Source organism: Thermochaetoides thermophila (assembly GCF_000221225.1).
Source record: "Thermochaetoides thermophila DSM 1495 unplaced genomic scaffold scf7180000011818, whole genome shotgun sequence".
Taxonomy (NCBI): Eukaryota; Fungi; Ascomycota; class Sordariomycetes; order Sordariales; family Chaetomiaceae; genus Thermochaetoides; species Thermochaetoides thermophila.
This window is the reverse complement of record NW_006383034.1, coordinates 1037763-1051346: the sequence shown is the minus strand read 5'-3', so window position 1 is coordinate 1051346 and position 13584 is coordinate 1037763. Positions and strand designations below refer to the sequence as shown.

Sequence of the window (13584 nt, the reverse complement as noted above, 5' to 3'; positions counted from 1 at the left end):
ATGGCCAGCAAGGCCGAAGCAAAACGCATTATGCCACTCGGAAACAATCAAACGAGCGTAGATCTTGACAGCAAAAAAAAAAAACGAGCGGCACCGAGTCACCGTCTCGGTGTATTCAAAAGGCGAGGGAGGGAAAGGGATGAGGAAGCAAAAGGGCCATTCCCGTCTCAACACCCAGGGGGCAAGATTACCGGATAATATAAGCAAAATGCCATACTCAAAGAAACACGCTCTCACGACCCTACCCAACACGAGCCTATTACCACTCACAAAGTTCCCTCCCGTGAAACAGAAACACGTGTGGGTATCCGGCGGAGGATACGAGGAGATAAGCTTGCGAGGGCGGCACAACAGCAGCGCAGGAGGGGAAAACAATGCATACCACACACACCACACTTTACCCACACGTGCGGTGTCCGCCTGAGGAGGCCCGAAAAATCCCACCATAAGATTTCAGATTCACAATTGTATGCAACGTTAGACGTCATATCACGGCTCTCCAAGTGAACCAGCCAAGACGTCGTCCGGCATTTTTTCGCTCCATTCAGAGAGAGTTCCGGATCATGCTTAGTAACATACCTTCCCAACTTAGTCTCTGAGATACCACCACAAAGCTGGCTTGTTTGGAGCTGCTGCCTGCTGCCTTCCGTAGGGGAGCATTGCTTGGGCGGCCGTGAAAGGGAGGTTTGGAATGGCACCAAGAAACAAAACACACCATCACCCAGGAGATGTCCCCTCAGAGTTTCACCTCTCTGCATTCCCTTCGACAGCGACCATACAATAAAGGGAGTCAAAGTTCGAAACAAGCGTGGCATACAAAATTGCAGGACTCTTGGGGGTAGGAGGGGGGGGGGGGAAGGGGAATTCACAACATAGGTTACCTCGTGGGATTTGGCTAAACCGACCAAATCGAGCCATCAACACCTATGCGAGCGTGTTTCGACCTCTTGGAAGGGGGTAAAGCTTGGCAAAAGGCTTGTCTCAGATATAGCCTTGAGTGGACACTGTAGAGGGTGATGCGGAAGCAAGCGAACCATTGGGAAAGCCGAAACGAACATCATCAGAAGGTTCGAGTTGATGAAGGGTCACTTGAGCCCCTGAAACGGGCGATTGGGAATGGCATCTGATTCGCCCAATCGCTCGGCGCAAAGTGAAACGGAGAAATAAGGCCGGATGTTACTGTGCGTATCCACCCATTGGAGCCCCAGTGTAGCCAGTGATCCTCCCAGAGGAGACAAATCACACAAAAAAGTTTCTTGATCAATAGCAGGTCGTGGGACAAAAGTTCCACGAGTCCAGCAGGGCTTCGGAGGTTAATGAGAGAATGACGTTCAGCTGCGGTCTTGCTTAGCCGCCGTGATTCGGACAGGTGAGCGTTTGCAGCGCTGGCAGCGTCATGATTGAGATGTTTGAGGATCAGAAGACATACCAAACGCTCTTTCTGATCGGATATTCAAATTCGTAGATCGATTCCAGGCAGGAAAAACATATGATAGTAGTGAGTGGCTTTTTCGGAGTCGAGGTCAAGGATAGGTCATAGGGAAGAATGCTTCACAATCGGCTGTGGGGTGTCAAATTCCAGCTTCTCACCATGTCGCGTGACGGCCGGAAGCCGCAAGCCCGGCATGGCGGTCAACCTTGTCACCGATTAGTGATCACGGTTCCGGGGGTCGTCAACCGTTGCCGAGGCCGGAGACGGGGCCCGGGGTGGATGGCTGGCAGCACCGTCGCCGGGGGAAGGCTCCGCGCAACTCAAGACACCTAAGACACAGGGCCTGCGGAACATGACCTGCGCATCACATCCTTCGCCACGACTGGACAGAGCCAAGCAGGGCCGGCAGTGAGCATGATTTCGCTCACGCAACCAAAAAGCTGGTGCGTCGATAGAGTCGATAGACAGTCTTGGCTGTGGAGCGTGGTCGGCGTCCTTTCTCCGCATTCGACGACGACGTCTTGCGGGGCAGGCTCGGGGGTCGGGATGTGTGGTTCCCCAGATTTCGCTTCTCCAACGAGCAGCAAGGAAGAACTCCACACCCCACAGTCCATGTTTTCCGGTGGTGTCTTGTTTTGGTCAGTTGCCCTGTCCCTATCAACTGTGTGAGTGGTTTCGGCCAGGCCGCGTGAGCATGTCCCGAGTTCAGTGAAGACTAGGTATGGTGATCCAGTCACACAGTTCATGGTGGCAGTCAAGCAGCGTTGCCCAGTCATGATGAGCCCATCTCACTCTCTCTTGTGCGTGCGGTGAGACCCGACCGAAAGTGCTCGGTAACAGGCGAGCCTGTGAGGGCTGACATGTGCAAACTTTTTTTTTTCTTCCTCAAAGCTCGCATGCTTCCGGCAGTCAGGGATCCAGGCTGGCTGGGCTGGCTGCAGGTCCCTCGGTTCCGTGGCATGTAGTCAGCGTCGTGTCGTGCATCGTGGATCGAGGGCCCCGCTTTCAGAGAGAAAAAAAAAAAAAGTCAAAAGGCAGACAGGCAACTCAGAGGTACTCAACAAACTCCCGTTTCCCCGTCGCCGTCGTCCCTGGTGTCCGGAGTGTCGGCGTCTACAGGGCTCCGTAGTCCGTAGTGCGGCAAGCTTTTCGATATTTTGCTCTTATTACTGGTCAACAAAGGCTGGGGAGCACGCATGTTGGGCGGGGAGACGCGGTTCGTTGGCAACGGCAGCAGTGTTTCGACGTAACTGATATGCTAGTTCTGATGCTGCGACAAGGAGGTGAACCCGGTACGGGAGTACATAGTAAGGTGCACTAAAAGCGGGATGCTGTCGTGATCAGATGCGGTGAGCGTTCGTTGGCAGGTTGACTGTCCAACAGGGCTCTGGAAGAATGATGCTATCATGCAAAGCCGCGAACACGACGGACGCCTCTTAGCAGTTAGAAATGCTCGCAGACAGGCAGACCCCCCAAAGATCGAAAAAATTTCCACGATCTTCTCACATCTCGTCCTTTTCTCCCAACTCCGAGGTCGACTCCAACCAAAACGGCAGGCGTCTTTCCTGGCTCTTACCCTTTTTTTTTCCAAGCTGCAGCCAGCCTGCCAAGCCCTGACAAATGGGAGCACCCCGCCCCCACATTCCCAAATGCTCCTCCAATGCGGAGGAGAAGAATGAGCTGATGTGGATCTACCAATGGGGAACAACGACGACGGCAGGGTGCCCACCGAAGCGCACGCTCCCCAGCAGCGCGGTGCCGTCATTCTGGGGCTTGTCCCACCTCAGAGACTGGCAAACAGTCTAGGGATGGGAATTTTGTGTGGGATGAGGGTTCCATCTATGGACGAATGATGAGTGTGGGCATCTGGTCCGTCAGATTCGCTGCTTTCCACCTGGGTAGGTTTGTGTGATAGAGCGATGAAAAAGATGAGATAACTTAGGAACAAGAATTGATCAGCGACGCCTAAGCGGGCTATCATCTAGGAAAGTAGCCCCTCAAGTCTTCTCAACAAGTCCAACAATCCATCGTCCCGTTCTTCCGACCCCGAGCGACTATGGTTCGCCCGTAGGCCAGCTTGCTGCATCCCCGCCTGGGCGTCCTGCAGCACAAGCTCTAGCGCAAAGAGCTTCTCCCGCGCAGAGTTCTAGAGTCCCAACTCTGGCTCGCTTCTCCACGTCCAGTCTCCGCGTTTTGTGCAATAATAGGGCACACCCACTCATACTGTTTCCAATATCCAAGGTTCTGCTCCGACCTAATGTTCTCCTGTCCGCATCTTCCCTGGCACAGACAGCAAGTCTACTTGACCGACGGTCATTCATTATGAAGATTGCAGGCCAAGCGGTCCCCTACAGACTTTAGTAGTGACCGTATCCATGTTCTGTTTCTGCCCGTTGCCCAAACCCAGCCAGCCCAACCGCTGCCTTTCCCACAAGCAAAAATCCACGGGCTGCGCTGCCTGTGTGGCCCTGTGCCTGCTCGCGACCCACTCTACAGCCCACACCCGCTGCCCGCTGCCCGCACCTCGGGGTTCGTTTCCCCGCAGCTGTGTCTCGCATGTGCTTGCGGAACCCGGAACAAATGCTGGTGTCGCTGATGGCCCTTGCCCTTGCGACTTGCGACCTTTCTCCTCAGCCGTTTAGGCTTGACTTTTCTCGTCGTCTCTCCGCAGTCTACCTAGCTCAACATCATCCTCTCAAAATAATTTCCGAATTTATCCAGAACTGCCACAGCACTGGGTTTGCGACTGCACAGGACAACACTCCGCACTGCCACTTAACGCTCTCGCTTGGCCCCCTCTCTCCCTTACCTTAAGGTGACTGCGGGGGTGAAGCCATATATATATGCATTGTTGTGTTCAGTGAGGTGTGTTATGGGCGGTAGTTGAACAAATCAGGACTTGGAAGGGGAAAAAAAAAGAAAAGAAAACTTGAAAGAGAGGGCAGAAGTTGTAGACGGCTTCCTGTCTTGTGTTGCCCACAACCATACCGCAGCCGACGCGGGGAAGATCCAGCTCAGCGGCGGCTCCAGGGCTAGTCCAGCCGGGCTGAAAAGCAACGCATTACACTGCACTAAAAGTTAGCGAGACTGGTTTGGCTTTTTGCACTTTCATCGGCCACCAATCTGTCGCCGGTGATACTCCAAAAGAGTTCAGACACTCCACATCGGGCCCGGGCACTGGCTGCATCCAGGGCGCAGACCTAGGACTTGCAGGCGGCGCGGAGAAGCAGAGAAGTGAGAGAGGGTCTTAAGAGTATTTCGCTGCTCTCCCCCTCTCTTGTGTTCCCCTTCCCCTATTCCCCCCTTCCCCTTCCCCCTTTCCCCCACTCCAACGCGGTGGCTTTTTTTTTTTCCCTCCATTGCGCGATCTCCGTTCCGATACCGATACCCCAACTCCCAGTCCCAATCCAGTCCCCGTCGCAAGCAGCTTGTACCCCCTCCGGGGAATCAGGAAGCTGTCCTCTCCTCTCGCACTCACAGTTCGCCATGCTGCCCATCCAGTCGATCGAGGCGCCGCCGCCTCCGGGCAACACGACTGCCGAAGAGAATCCCAATCCTGTGAGTGTGAGCACGAATGGGGGGGAGGCACGGCAGCAGAAACCCAAGGCGCTGCCATGCAAGTACTGCAGCAAGAAATTCAGGTGAGTCTCTCGGTCGCAAGCCTCCGCTGGTCCTATTAAACATCGCATATGATATTGACTTACATTGCCCTCTGATATTAGGCGTGTGGAGCACGTCCAGCGTCATGAGCGGACTCATACCAAGGAGAAGCCCTTTGCCTGTCAATGGCCACGCTGTGGGAAGACGTTCGGAAGACGGTACGTTGTTTGCCTTGTCCCTCCGGTCCCTTCCTCCCTCCCTCCCTCCCTCCCTCCCCACCCCCCCCCTCCCTCTCTCTCTCGTGTTTGTTGGGGCATCAGCGCCTCAGCTCCGCGTGTTTCTAAGACCTGCCTGTGCCTGTCTGTGCCTGCGACCTTGTACTCCATCCCCGTTGCTCTACTACCCTGCCCCTCGTGACCCCCAACGATCTAACTTCGGGCTCCCGCTTGCGCTTCATCTTCCCACTTATAGCTTTTACTTGTGTCTCCTATCGTTTCGTAACTAGCTTGAACACAAGTCTTGTATGTCTTGTATGAATATAAGCTTATGGATATTAGGGACCTCCTCGTCCGCCACGAAAAGCTCGTCCATCTCAACGAAGGCAACAACAAGGATGGCTCCAAACAACGCAAGCCCTCGACCGCCGGGCTTATGCCGGGCCCGGTCGAGAGCAGGCCTGACACCGAGATGATGAGCGTCCAGCATCAACCCCAACCGCAGCCGCAGCCGCAGCCGCAGCATCACCAGCTGCCCCCTCAGCACCAGCTACGTCCGCCCATGCATCACCAGCAGTATCGGCCGGAAGTCATGCAGCCCCTGCCGTCAGCTCCTCGACAGCCGGCTTGTAATTTGGACTTGCTCTCTGATGCTGCGACTCATCTCGCGTCAGCTGGTGAGCTCCACAACATGCAGTCGACCATGATGCAAGGCTTGACTGGGCCGGCCACTGACTTCGCTCCCGTGAAAGCCTACCACCAGGAGAGCCTGGGCTATGGAAGTGAGCGGCCGCGTGAGCAGGATCCGGGCGTCATGGCCCCGAGCTATGCCCAGCACCCGCCTCCTCCACCAATGGATGATTATAACCTGTTCTTGGACGACTATGCGACGTCCTCGCATTTCTTGCCTCCGTCCCTCGAGGCTGACCAGGGGTTCGGCATGTGGTCTCGGCCTGGAGCCGGGGATCTTGGCAGGGGGTTGTCCAAACCAGGCTCGGCGTTCCCTTCGCGCTTCCCCTCGCTGCAGCCGGATTCTAAGGACGCAAACGACTCGGGGATTAGGCACGAAGACGGAACGCGTGGCCCGATCTGGCGGGTATCATCAATGGACCATGCCGTCATCAAGAGTCGGCTGGACGAGTTTGCCTCGGTGCTGCCGCACGACTTTGTTTTCCCCTCGCGGCATACCCTGAGCAGGTTCCTGGAGGGCTATGTGAGCGGCTTCCACGACCATCTGCCCTTCCTGCACTTACCGACGTTGGTGCCGACGGAGCTGTCCTCTGAGCTATTGCTGGCTATCTTGGCGGTCGGTGCTCAGTACCGGTTTGAGACGAACCGTAGCCATGCCCTGTGGTATGCGGCTAAGGCCGTGGCGCTCGAGCAGATTAGGCGGAGGAATAGCCATGAGGTGCATGCCATCCTCCCGACGCCGGCTGCTTACAGCCCATATTCCACGCGGCCTTCGCCGAGTGCTGGGTTCAGGCACTCGTTCCCTTCGATGCATCATGATCGGTCGATGGCGCAGGATCATCGGGAGCCTTAGTAGGTGCCCCCCCCCCCCTCCCTCCTCCCCTCTCCCCGAGTGTCATTGGTTTGTTGATCTATGCTGACCTTAATTTAGTTCTCCGAATACACCGCAAGCCCGGCTTGAAACCATCCAGGCCCTTCTGCTCCTCTTTGCCATAGGTTTGTGGGGAGCGAAGGCCATCCTTCACGAAGCCCTGTCTCTCCAAAGCCTGTTGGCTCTTTTAGTCCGCGAAGAAGGCCTCACAGCCGACCAGCATCACCAAACCACCGACTGGGAGACATGGGTCCGTCTTGAGTCTGGCACGCGCACCAAGCTCGTCGCCTACTGCTTCTTCAACCTCTGTAGCATCGCTTACAACACGCCGCCCTTACTCCTTACCTCCGAAATTCATCTCAACCTCCCCTGCCCCTCTCGTCTCTGGAAGGCTGAAAGTGCCTGGCAGTGGCAGGAAGCGCGCCAGTCATGCTCCGATAATCTTGAGGTGCCCTTCCAGGAAGCCTTTACTCGGTTGTTAACCCGGCCATCGCAAGGCCCGCCTGCTCCCCCTTCAAGTCTTGGGAATTACGTCCTGGTCCACGCGCTGATTCAGCATATCTTTTTGCTCAAGCAGACGTCACTTACTAGTCTGGCGCCATTTGAAACCCACCGTGGCCTGAAGGTCGAGGATGTGGAAAGTATTAACCAGGCGCTTCACGCCTGGAGTCTGGGGTTCGAGCAGCACCGGCAAGCGAGGGCCAATGAGGTCGCCTCTTCGCGGGGGGATAATAACTCAGCAGAGTATACCGAGGGCCCCGTGGCATTCAATTCGACGGCGTTGTTACGACTCGCGTATATCAGGCTGCATACGGATTTGAGTACCAGTCGCAGCCTGGAGACGCGCGACCATGTGCTTATTGCGCAGGCGTTTAATGATGCGCCGTTGTTGGTGCGGAGCAGTAGGCTGTGTAGGGCGGTTGTGCAGGCCATTCACGCGCTGTCGATGTTGGTTAAGTTGGGGGTGAACTATGTGGCCAAGACGAAGAGTTTGGAGTGGAGCATGCAGCATTCTTGTAAGTCCTGGGTCACTTTTTTTTTGTTTTTTTGCTCCTGATTCACGCTGACTAGAACCGCAGTATGCAACCTTGAATGCGCGGTCCTCCTCTCTAAGTGGCTGCTCACCCTCGCGGCCGTCGGCCCTGCCGACCAGCCGCCTACCGCCGAGGAAAAGAGCCTCCTCGAAATGGTCCGCCGCATGCTTGATGAGACTGAGTTCGCCGTCCCGATCGATCCTACGCTCAACAATGCCAATCATGCCCCGCAGAACCAGGGTCACCATCACCAGCAGTCGACGGCCTCTTCCTCCTCGACCTCGACTTCGTCGTCTGGGTCATCTAATTCGTCGTCTTCGACGAACAAAAATACCGCCAACACACCCGCCACATCTGGAACTGCGAATGTCAATGCTACGACCGATCCCATCAAGCTGAGACAGTTAGCCTGTGCGGTGATTCGCCTCTGGGCAGAGACTTTCAAGGGAGATCATATCTTTGAGATTATAAGGATTATTGCTGCCGGGTTGGAGGGATATGCGGATCTGATGGAGAAAGGGGTTAGGGAGAGAGAGCAGCAGCAGCAACAGCAGCATAGGGGCGCTGGAGCAAGTTTGGGAGCTAGGGAGAGGACGCCTTTGGGGGGAGGGGCGGGAGTTGGGAGGTGGGGGGCTTAAATGAGGTAAAGATCGTGAGGTTTTTTTTTTTTTTTGGGTGAAGGAAGGGTGTGTGTTTGATTATGGCTTGGAGATACAGAGAAGGAAATGGCAATGGAGGTATCGGAGCATTTTTATCAGCCAGGTTATTGTCCTCATAGGAGAAAGGCGTTGGGTTGGGTTGGATCGATTTGGTGTCGAGAGAGATGAACGGGCAGGATAAGATGGAGTTTGGAGTCTACGGTGCTGGATCAGAACAGGGCTTGCGAGTATTCACTAATGGAAATCGATCAGATGTTAATCGCAGTAGTAAATACACAAAAGCACATTCGATGTCAGTGACCTTGGTCATTTTCACTGTCTTTCGCTGGCTTATGTGAGATTCATCTCAATGAGACGCCGTACTGATTAGTGTGGGGTAAGAGAGCCAGCAGAACGGTACGCCATAACGATGCGGGGCAGAATTGCGTGGGGGGAATGTCTTCTGGAAGAATCGGAAGTGATTTTGTTAAGGACTGGGTGGTTTTGATATGAAAGATGTAACGGAATGCGGAAATTTTTTTTTAAATCCAAAACACTTCTTAGAGATTGTTTGCATAACATTGGAGCCTTTGTACAACATTGCTTCGATAAGCACAAAGTTTAGCGCACTATGGGCAGCGCATCTCCGTACTCTATTTAACCCCACGGTGGGGTTCTCCTTTACCCCGCGTCTCCACTTGGTTCCCTTCTGGAAGTACATTTTGGGTTCAACCTAGTCACACCCATCTCGACAAAGAAGCTCCAAAAAACATAACAACATACCAACACTGAAACACTCCAAGATCTCAAGGTAGTTTCATTGAATTCTCTGTGGAAGTAACATGAGCTAACAACAACGAAGTGATACTAGAGCTCCCAAAAGGAGCTCCCAACCGAAGGGACGAGCAAAGAATCAGCACTACTTACACCCAACACCGTCTCCACAAAGCCACTTAGAGCATTGATTGAGCCTCGCCAACTTCAAACCAACCTCCCAACTAACAACCTCCAGAAAAACGCATCAACATCAGTTTGGCCTCCCACAATAATCATGTCGGACGCCCAATCAGACCCTCACCCTCATCTAACCTCCCTCCTAACCAAAGGCTACACCCTCCTCCCTTCCCTCCTCTCCCCATCCCAACTCCTCGCCCTCCGCGCCGCCGCCTCCAAACTCACCACCCTTGCCCGACAAGGTAAATGGCCCCATGTCCGCACGCTAGGCAAACAATTCCCGCCGTGGGACAGCGCCCTCGTCGCGAGGGGAGAACGAGGGATTTGGGGAGTGCAGCATTTGTTGCATCCGGAGCTGCCGCTGAGTCAAGAAGAGGAGAGGGGGGTGTTTGTGGGGGTTTATTTTGACAGCAGGGTGTTGGGGGTGGTACAGGAGGTGACGGGTGCACAGGAGGGGGATCTGGTGATGGAGTTGATGAATATGCTTGTTCATCCGGAGGGAGAAGGGATCCGGCCACTGAAGGGGGGAGGGGAGGGGTTCGAATTGCGGTGGCATCGGGACGATATACCTTGGACGGTTGGACCGGAAGAAGAACAGGCGTTATTGGACAGGCAGAGGGTTACTGTTTCTATTGGAGGGGAAGAAAGGACGGTGTATAACCATGCACAGTGGAACATTGCTCTTTATGACGACGAGAGTTTAGTCGTCGTCCCCGGCAGCCACCTCCGCTCACGAACGGAGGTTGAGCGCAACGCAGATCCGTACGAACCGAACCTACCCGGAATGGAGGTCGTGAAGCTCAAAGCGGGGGATGCAGTCTTCTATGATAGTAATATCCTCCATCGGGGGGTGTATGTCTCAGGCAAAGAGAGGCTGACGTTGCATGGGTCGGTTGGGCATGTGAGAGGGAGTAGGGACCGAGCGAGGAATGTGCTACAGCATGGGTCGGGGAGTGGGTGGGGAGGTGTGATTTGAGTGTGTTGGGGGAGAGGGGGACGGCTGAGAGGGAGGAGAGCCGAGGGGGATGCGGGAGAGGTTAATTGAGATGGGGACGGAAAAGGTTGAGGGTTATTCATTGGAAGGGTAGGCATTGAAAAAAAAAAAGACAGAGAGAGAAAGAAAGAAAGAAGAAGAGGGAGAGAAAGAGAACAGAGAAGATTATCCAGAGTTTATGCTTACTAAAGCTACGATGCGGTTTATCATAGAGCTACAATCAACTAGGTCTTACCTCTTTCTTCAACGGGTATCCAACCCTCTCCCATCACCAGTACCTGTTCTACCTCTGTATACGTCCTTGAGCCAGCCTACGGCGCCCCCCCCCCCACCAAAGTAGCATACTTGAACGAGTTCAGCGTCGCCGCATACTGCTCTCTCGTCGACGACAGCGTGTCAACTATGGCCGACCGGCCCTTCTCACACCGCCTCTACAAAATGCTCCCTCAATACCATCTTCAGCGCCGAATTACGAAACGGGATCCTCGCCGCATTTGTGTTCCACGCCCGAATCACCTCCTTCAGCGCCAGCAGGTCCGTATTAATCTTGCTGCCCTTGCCCATTCTTGAGGCGCCTGTTACGGCATCTTGAGGGCGGCCATGCCACTTCCCATCAGGACCCTTCATAATCGCCTTCATCTGCTCCTCTCTTCCCCACCGGCACTAACTCCGACTGCCGCTCATACAGCGCCTCAAACGCCCAACACGCCCGCTGCACGATCGGCGTCACGCGGATCCGCCCATCGGTGCAGGATTTGTGTTTTCGCCGTGGAAGTGCGTGCGTCCGTCGGGCCCTTCGCGGATGTGGCATTCAGTGCGGCCGTTGAGCAAGTCGTAGGCGGATTTCTTGCGGAGCTCGAAGAGGCCTAAGCCCAGGCCGAGTTTATCTTTTTCATTTAGGATGGAGGGAGTTGAGAAACTCAAGATAAGAGAAGAGTATTTGTGCGACGGAGAGGCAGAGGTCGGTCTTGGAAGGGGGCAGGTGTTGTTGTAACCAATGATGCGTGCGTCTTGCCTGAGCTGGGGTGGCCGCAGGCGAAGGAGGTGCTGGTTGCGCCGGTGGGGAGGGAGAAGATTGCGGGAGCGACGATTTTGTCGCAGGTCTTTACGTTGTCGTCGTCTGAATTGAGGATGGCCGTAAAGGCTGGCGGGCTGGCCCACAAGGAGCTGGGAATTGAGGAGGACGTGCTGATGGAGTTGGTGAAAAAGGGGGGGAGAGAGGGGGGAGGGGAGACTTGAGGCTAGTGCTGCGGTCGATTTAGCCGCCCTCGGCCTCAACTGAAGCGAGAGATGTCGCTATCCGGCGTAAACGTGGATGTTCTTTTTCTGCGAGAGGCCATGGTGTTAGTGAGGGGAGTGAGAAGGTGAGATTCATGTTGTTGGTGGCTATGTCGATGAACCCCAAACCTGATGGATACAGTGCAAGTACAGTGCCGTTCACCCTTATCTGAAACGCAGCACTGTAGTCTCCAACACAAATCAGTCTGCACGCAATCCTGCAGATGAGAGATCTCAGCGCTTTCGCTTCCATCTCAAGTAAAAATCAATGGATGAACTCGGATTGAGATGAAATGAGATGAAGGGATTCAATTTATAGGATGGCGGATGTCACCCTACCAAACACAGCCTCTTGAATTTGCACTTCGCGAACCTCAATTTCTCATTTTCGATAAACCAACTCCAAAATGACATCTCTCTCCCAAGCGCCAAATGCCCGTCTCATCATCCATCACCGTCCCCATCCCGCTGCCGTGACTCCGTAGTCAGCGGCTCGCGTTTGCTCGCTTCCGAAACTGACGTCTGGGCCGGGCGCTTGGAGCGCTCTTTGGCCCGCGCATGGCCCCTCCTCACGTGCCAAGAGGGGGCGTTGGTGGGGCCTGCGGGACAAAGCAGGGGTCACGGTGGGCGCAGCCGCACCTTGGCCTCTTGTTGGGGTTGGGGTTCAGTGCTTCGAGGCCTCCTCGACTCACTTCCAGTTCCAGTTCTGGCCTGGGGCCCAGGTCGAGTGTCACAGCTGCCCTGTTCCTTGTTGTGCCTTGCTTGCTTTGTACCTGAGTTCTGGTTATTTACGCCGTTTCCGCCGCCATTCCCTTTTCCATCTTCTTCCTCTTCTTTTGCTTCTTTCCGCTCGCAAAGTCGATCGACATCTCCATCGCCACCAGCGACGACGCCGAATTGACATTGTTTCTTCGACTTGGAATTTAAGCTCGACCCCTAACAAACCGCAACCATGCCCGGCGTTCGTAAGTCTCCCCTCCCCGATCCAACGACGTGACTGTTGGCAGCCTCGCGAAGCAGTTCGCAAGCGCCGATCTGTTTGAGCTGCCAGAAATCGCGATGACCCCGCATAAGAATTACCATAGCGGCCCGCAGTCAGCCAAATAGGCATCGTTATGATCATGAGCAAAAAGCTGACGGCAATCAGCCCTCGGCGCGCTCGACAACCTCGTCGACAAGCTCAAGCTCGCTTTCAAGAAGCGCCACGAGAAGAAGGGCGTTGCCGCCCAGAAGCCCGCCGAGGAGCAGCCCGCCACCAGCGCTACTCCTGCTCCGGCCCCGACCACGACTGAGACGGCGGCTGCCCCGGCTCCCGTCGCCGCTCCCGCTCCCGCTCCCGCTCCCGCTCCTGCTCCTGCTCCTGCGCCTGCGCCTGCGCCTGCGCCGGTCCAGTCTGGTAAGTCGTCGATAAGCATGTTGATAAAGCTAGAGTAGTGGTAGTATGGCTGACGACGAGACAGTTGAGGCTGCTGCCCCCGCCACTGCGGCTGCCCCTGCTCCTGGTACGTTTTCTTCGTCCTTATTTTGGCCTATTATGTATGATAACTGACTATCCCAGCGGCCCCGGCTCCTGAAGCTGCCCCCGCCCCCGCCGTCGCCGCTCCAGAGCCTGTTGCAGCCCCGACGCCAGCTCCAGCAGTCCCGGCTGCTGCTCCTGAACCGACTCCCGCCCCTACGACCACCGAAGCCGCCGTTGCAGCTCCTGCCCCGGCTGCCCCTGCTCCGGCTGTCGAGAACCCCGCCCCAGCTGCTACTCCGGCCCCGGCTGTTGCTGCTGAGCCCACTCCCGCTCCTGCTCCAGCTTCAACTCCAGCTCCGGCCGTGACCCCTGCCACCCCGGCTCCGGCCCCTGAGCCCGCGGTTGCTGCTGCTACTTCG

At 55.5% G+C, this 13584-nt stretch overlaps 3 protein-coding genes across 3 annotated transcripts in view; all 3 read left to right on the top strand.

Moving 5' to 3' along the window:
• Positions 1-4918: 4918 nt before the first annotated feature.
• On the top strand, positions 4919-8480 carry CTHT_0043110 (uncharacterized protein; the record flags this gene model as incomplete). The annotated part of the gene is made up of 5 exons (XM_006694648.1): positions 4919-5073; positions 5155-5250; positions 5590-6789; positions 6869-7824; positions 7888-8480. The coding sequence occupies 5 exons, from the start codon at positions 4919-4921 to the stop codon at positions 8478-8480; spliced, it is 3000 nt and encodes a 999-aa protein (XP_006694711.1).
• A 1051-nt stretch (positions 8481-9531) lies between these two features.
• CTHT_0043100 (uncharacterized protein) lies at positions 9532-11667 on the top strand (the record flags this gene model as incomplete). The annotated part of the gene is made up of 4 exons (XM_006694647.1): positions 9532-10286; positions 10704-10962; positions 11117-11206; positions 11464-11667. The coding sequence occupies 4 exons, from the start codon at positions 9532-9534 to the stop codon at positions 11665-11667; spliced, it is 1308 nt and encodes a 435-aa protein (XP_006694710.1).
• A 991-nt stretch (positions 11668-12658) lies between these two features.
• Positions 12659-13584, top strand: part of CTHT_0043090 (uncharacterized protein) — a gene marked incomplete at both ends in the record, with an annotated part of 1267 nt that continues 341 nt past the window's right edge. The window contains 4 exons of the mRNA XM_006694646.1: positions 12659-12671; positions 12854-13102; positions 13167-13208; positions 13265-13566. Coding sequence (XP_006694709.1) covers positions 12659-12671; positions 12854-13102; positions 13167-13208; positions 13265-13566 — 606 coding nt within the window. The remainder of the gene's footprint in view (positions 12672-12853; positions 13103-13166; positions 13209-13264; positions 13567-13584) is intronic.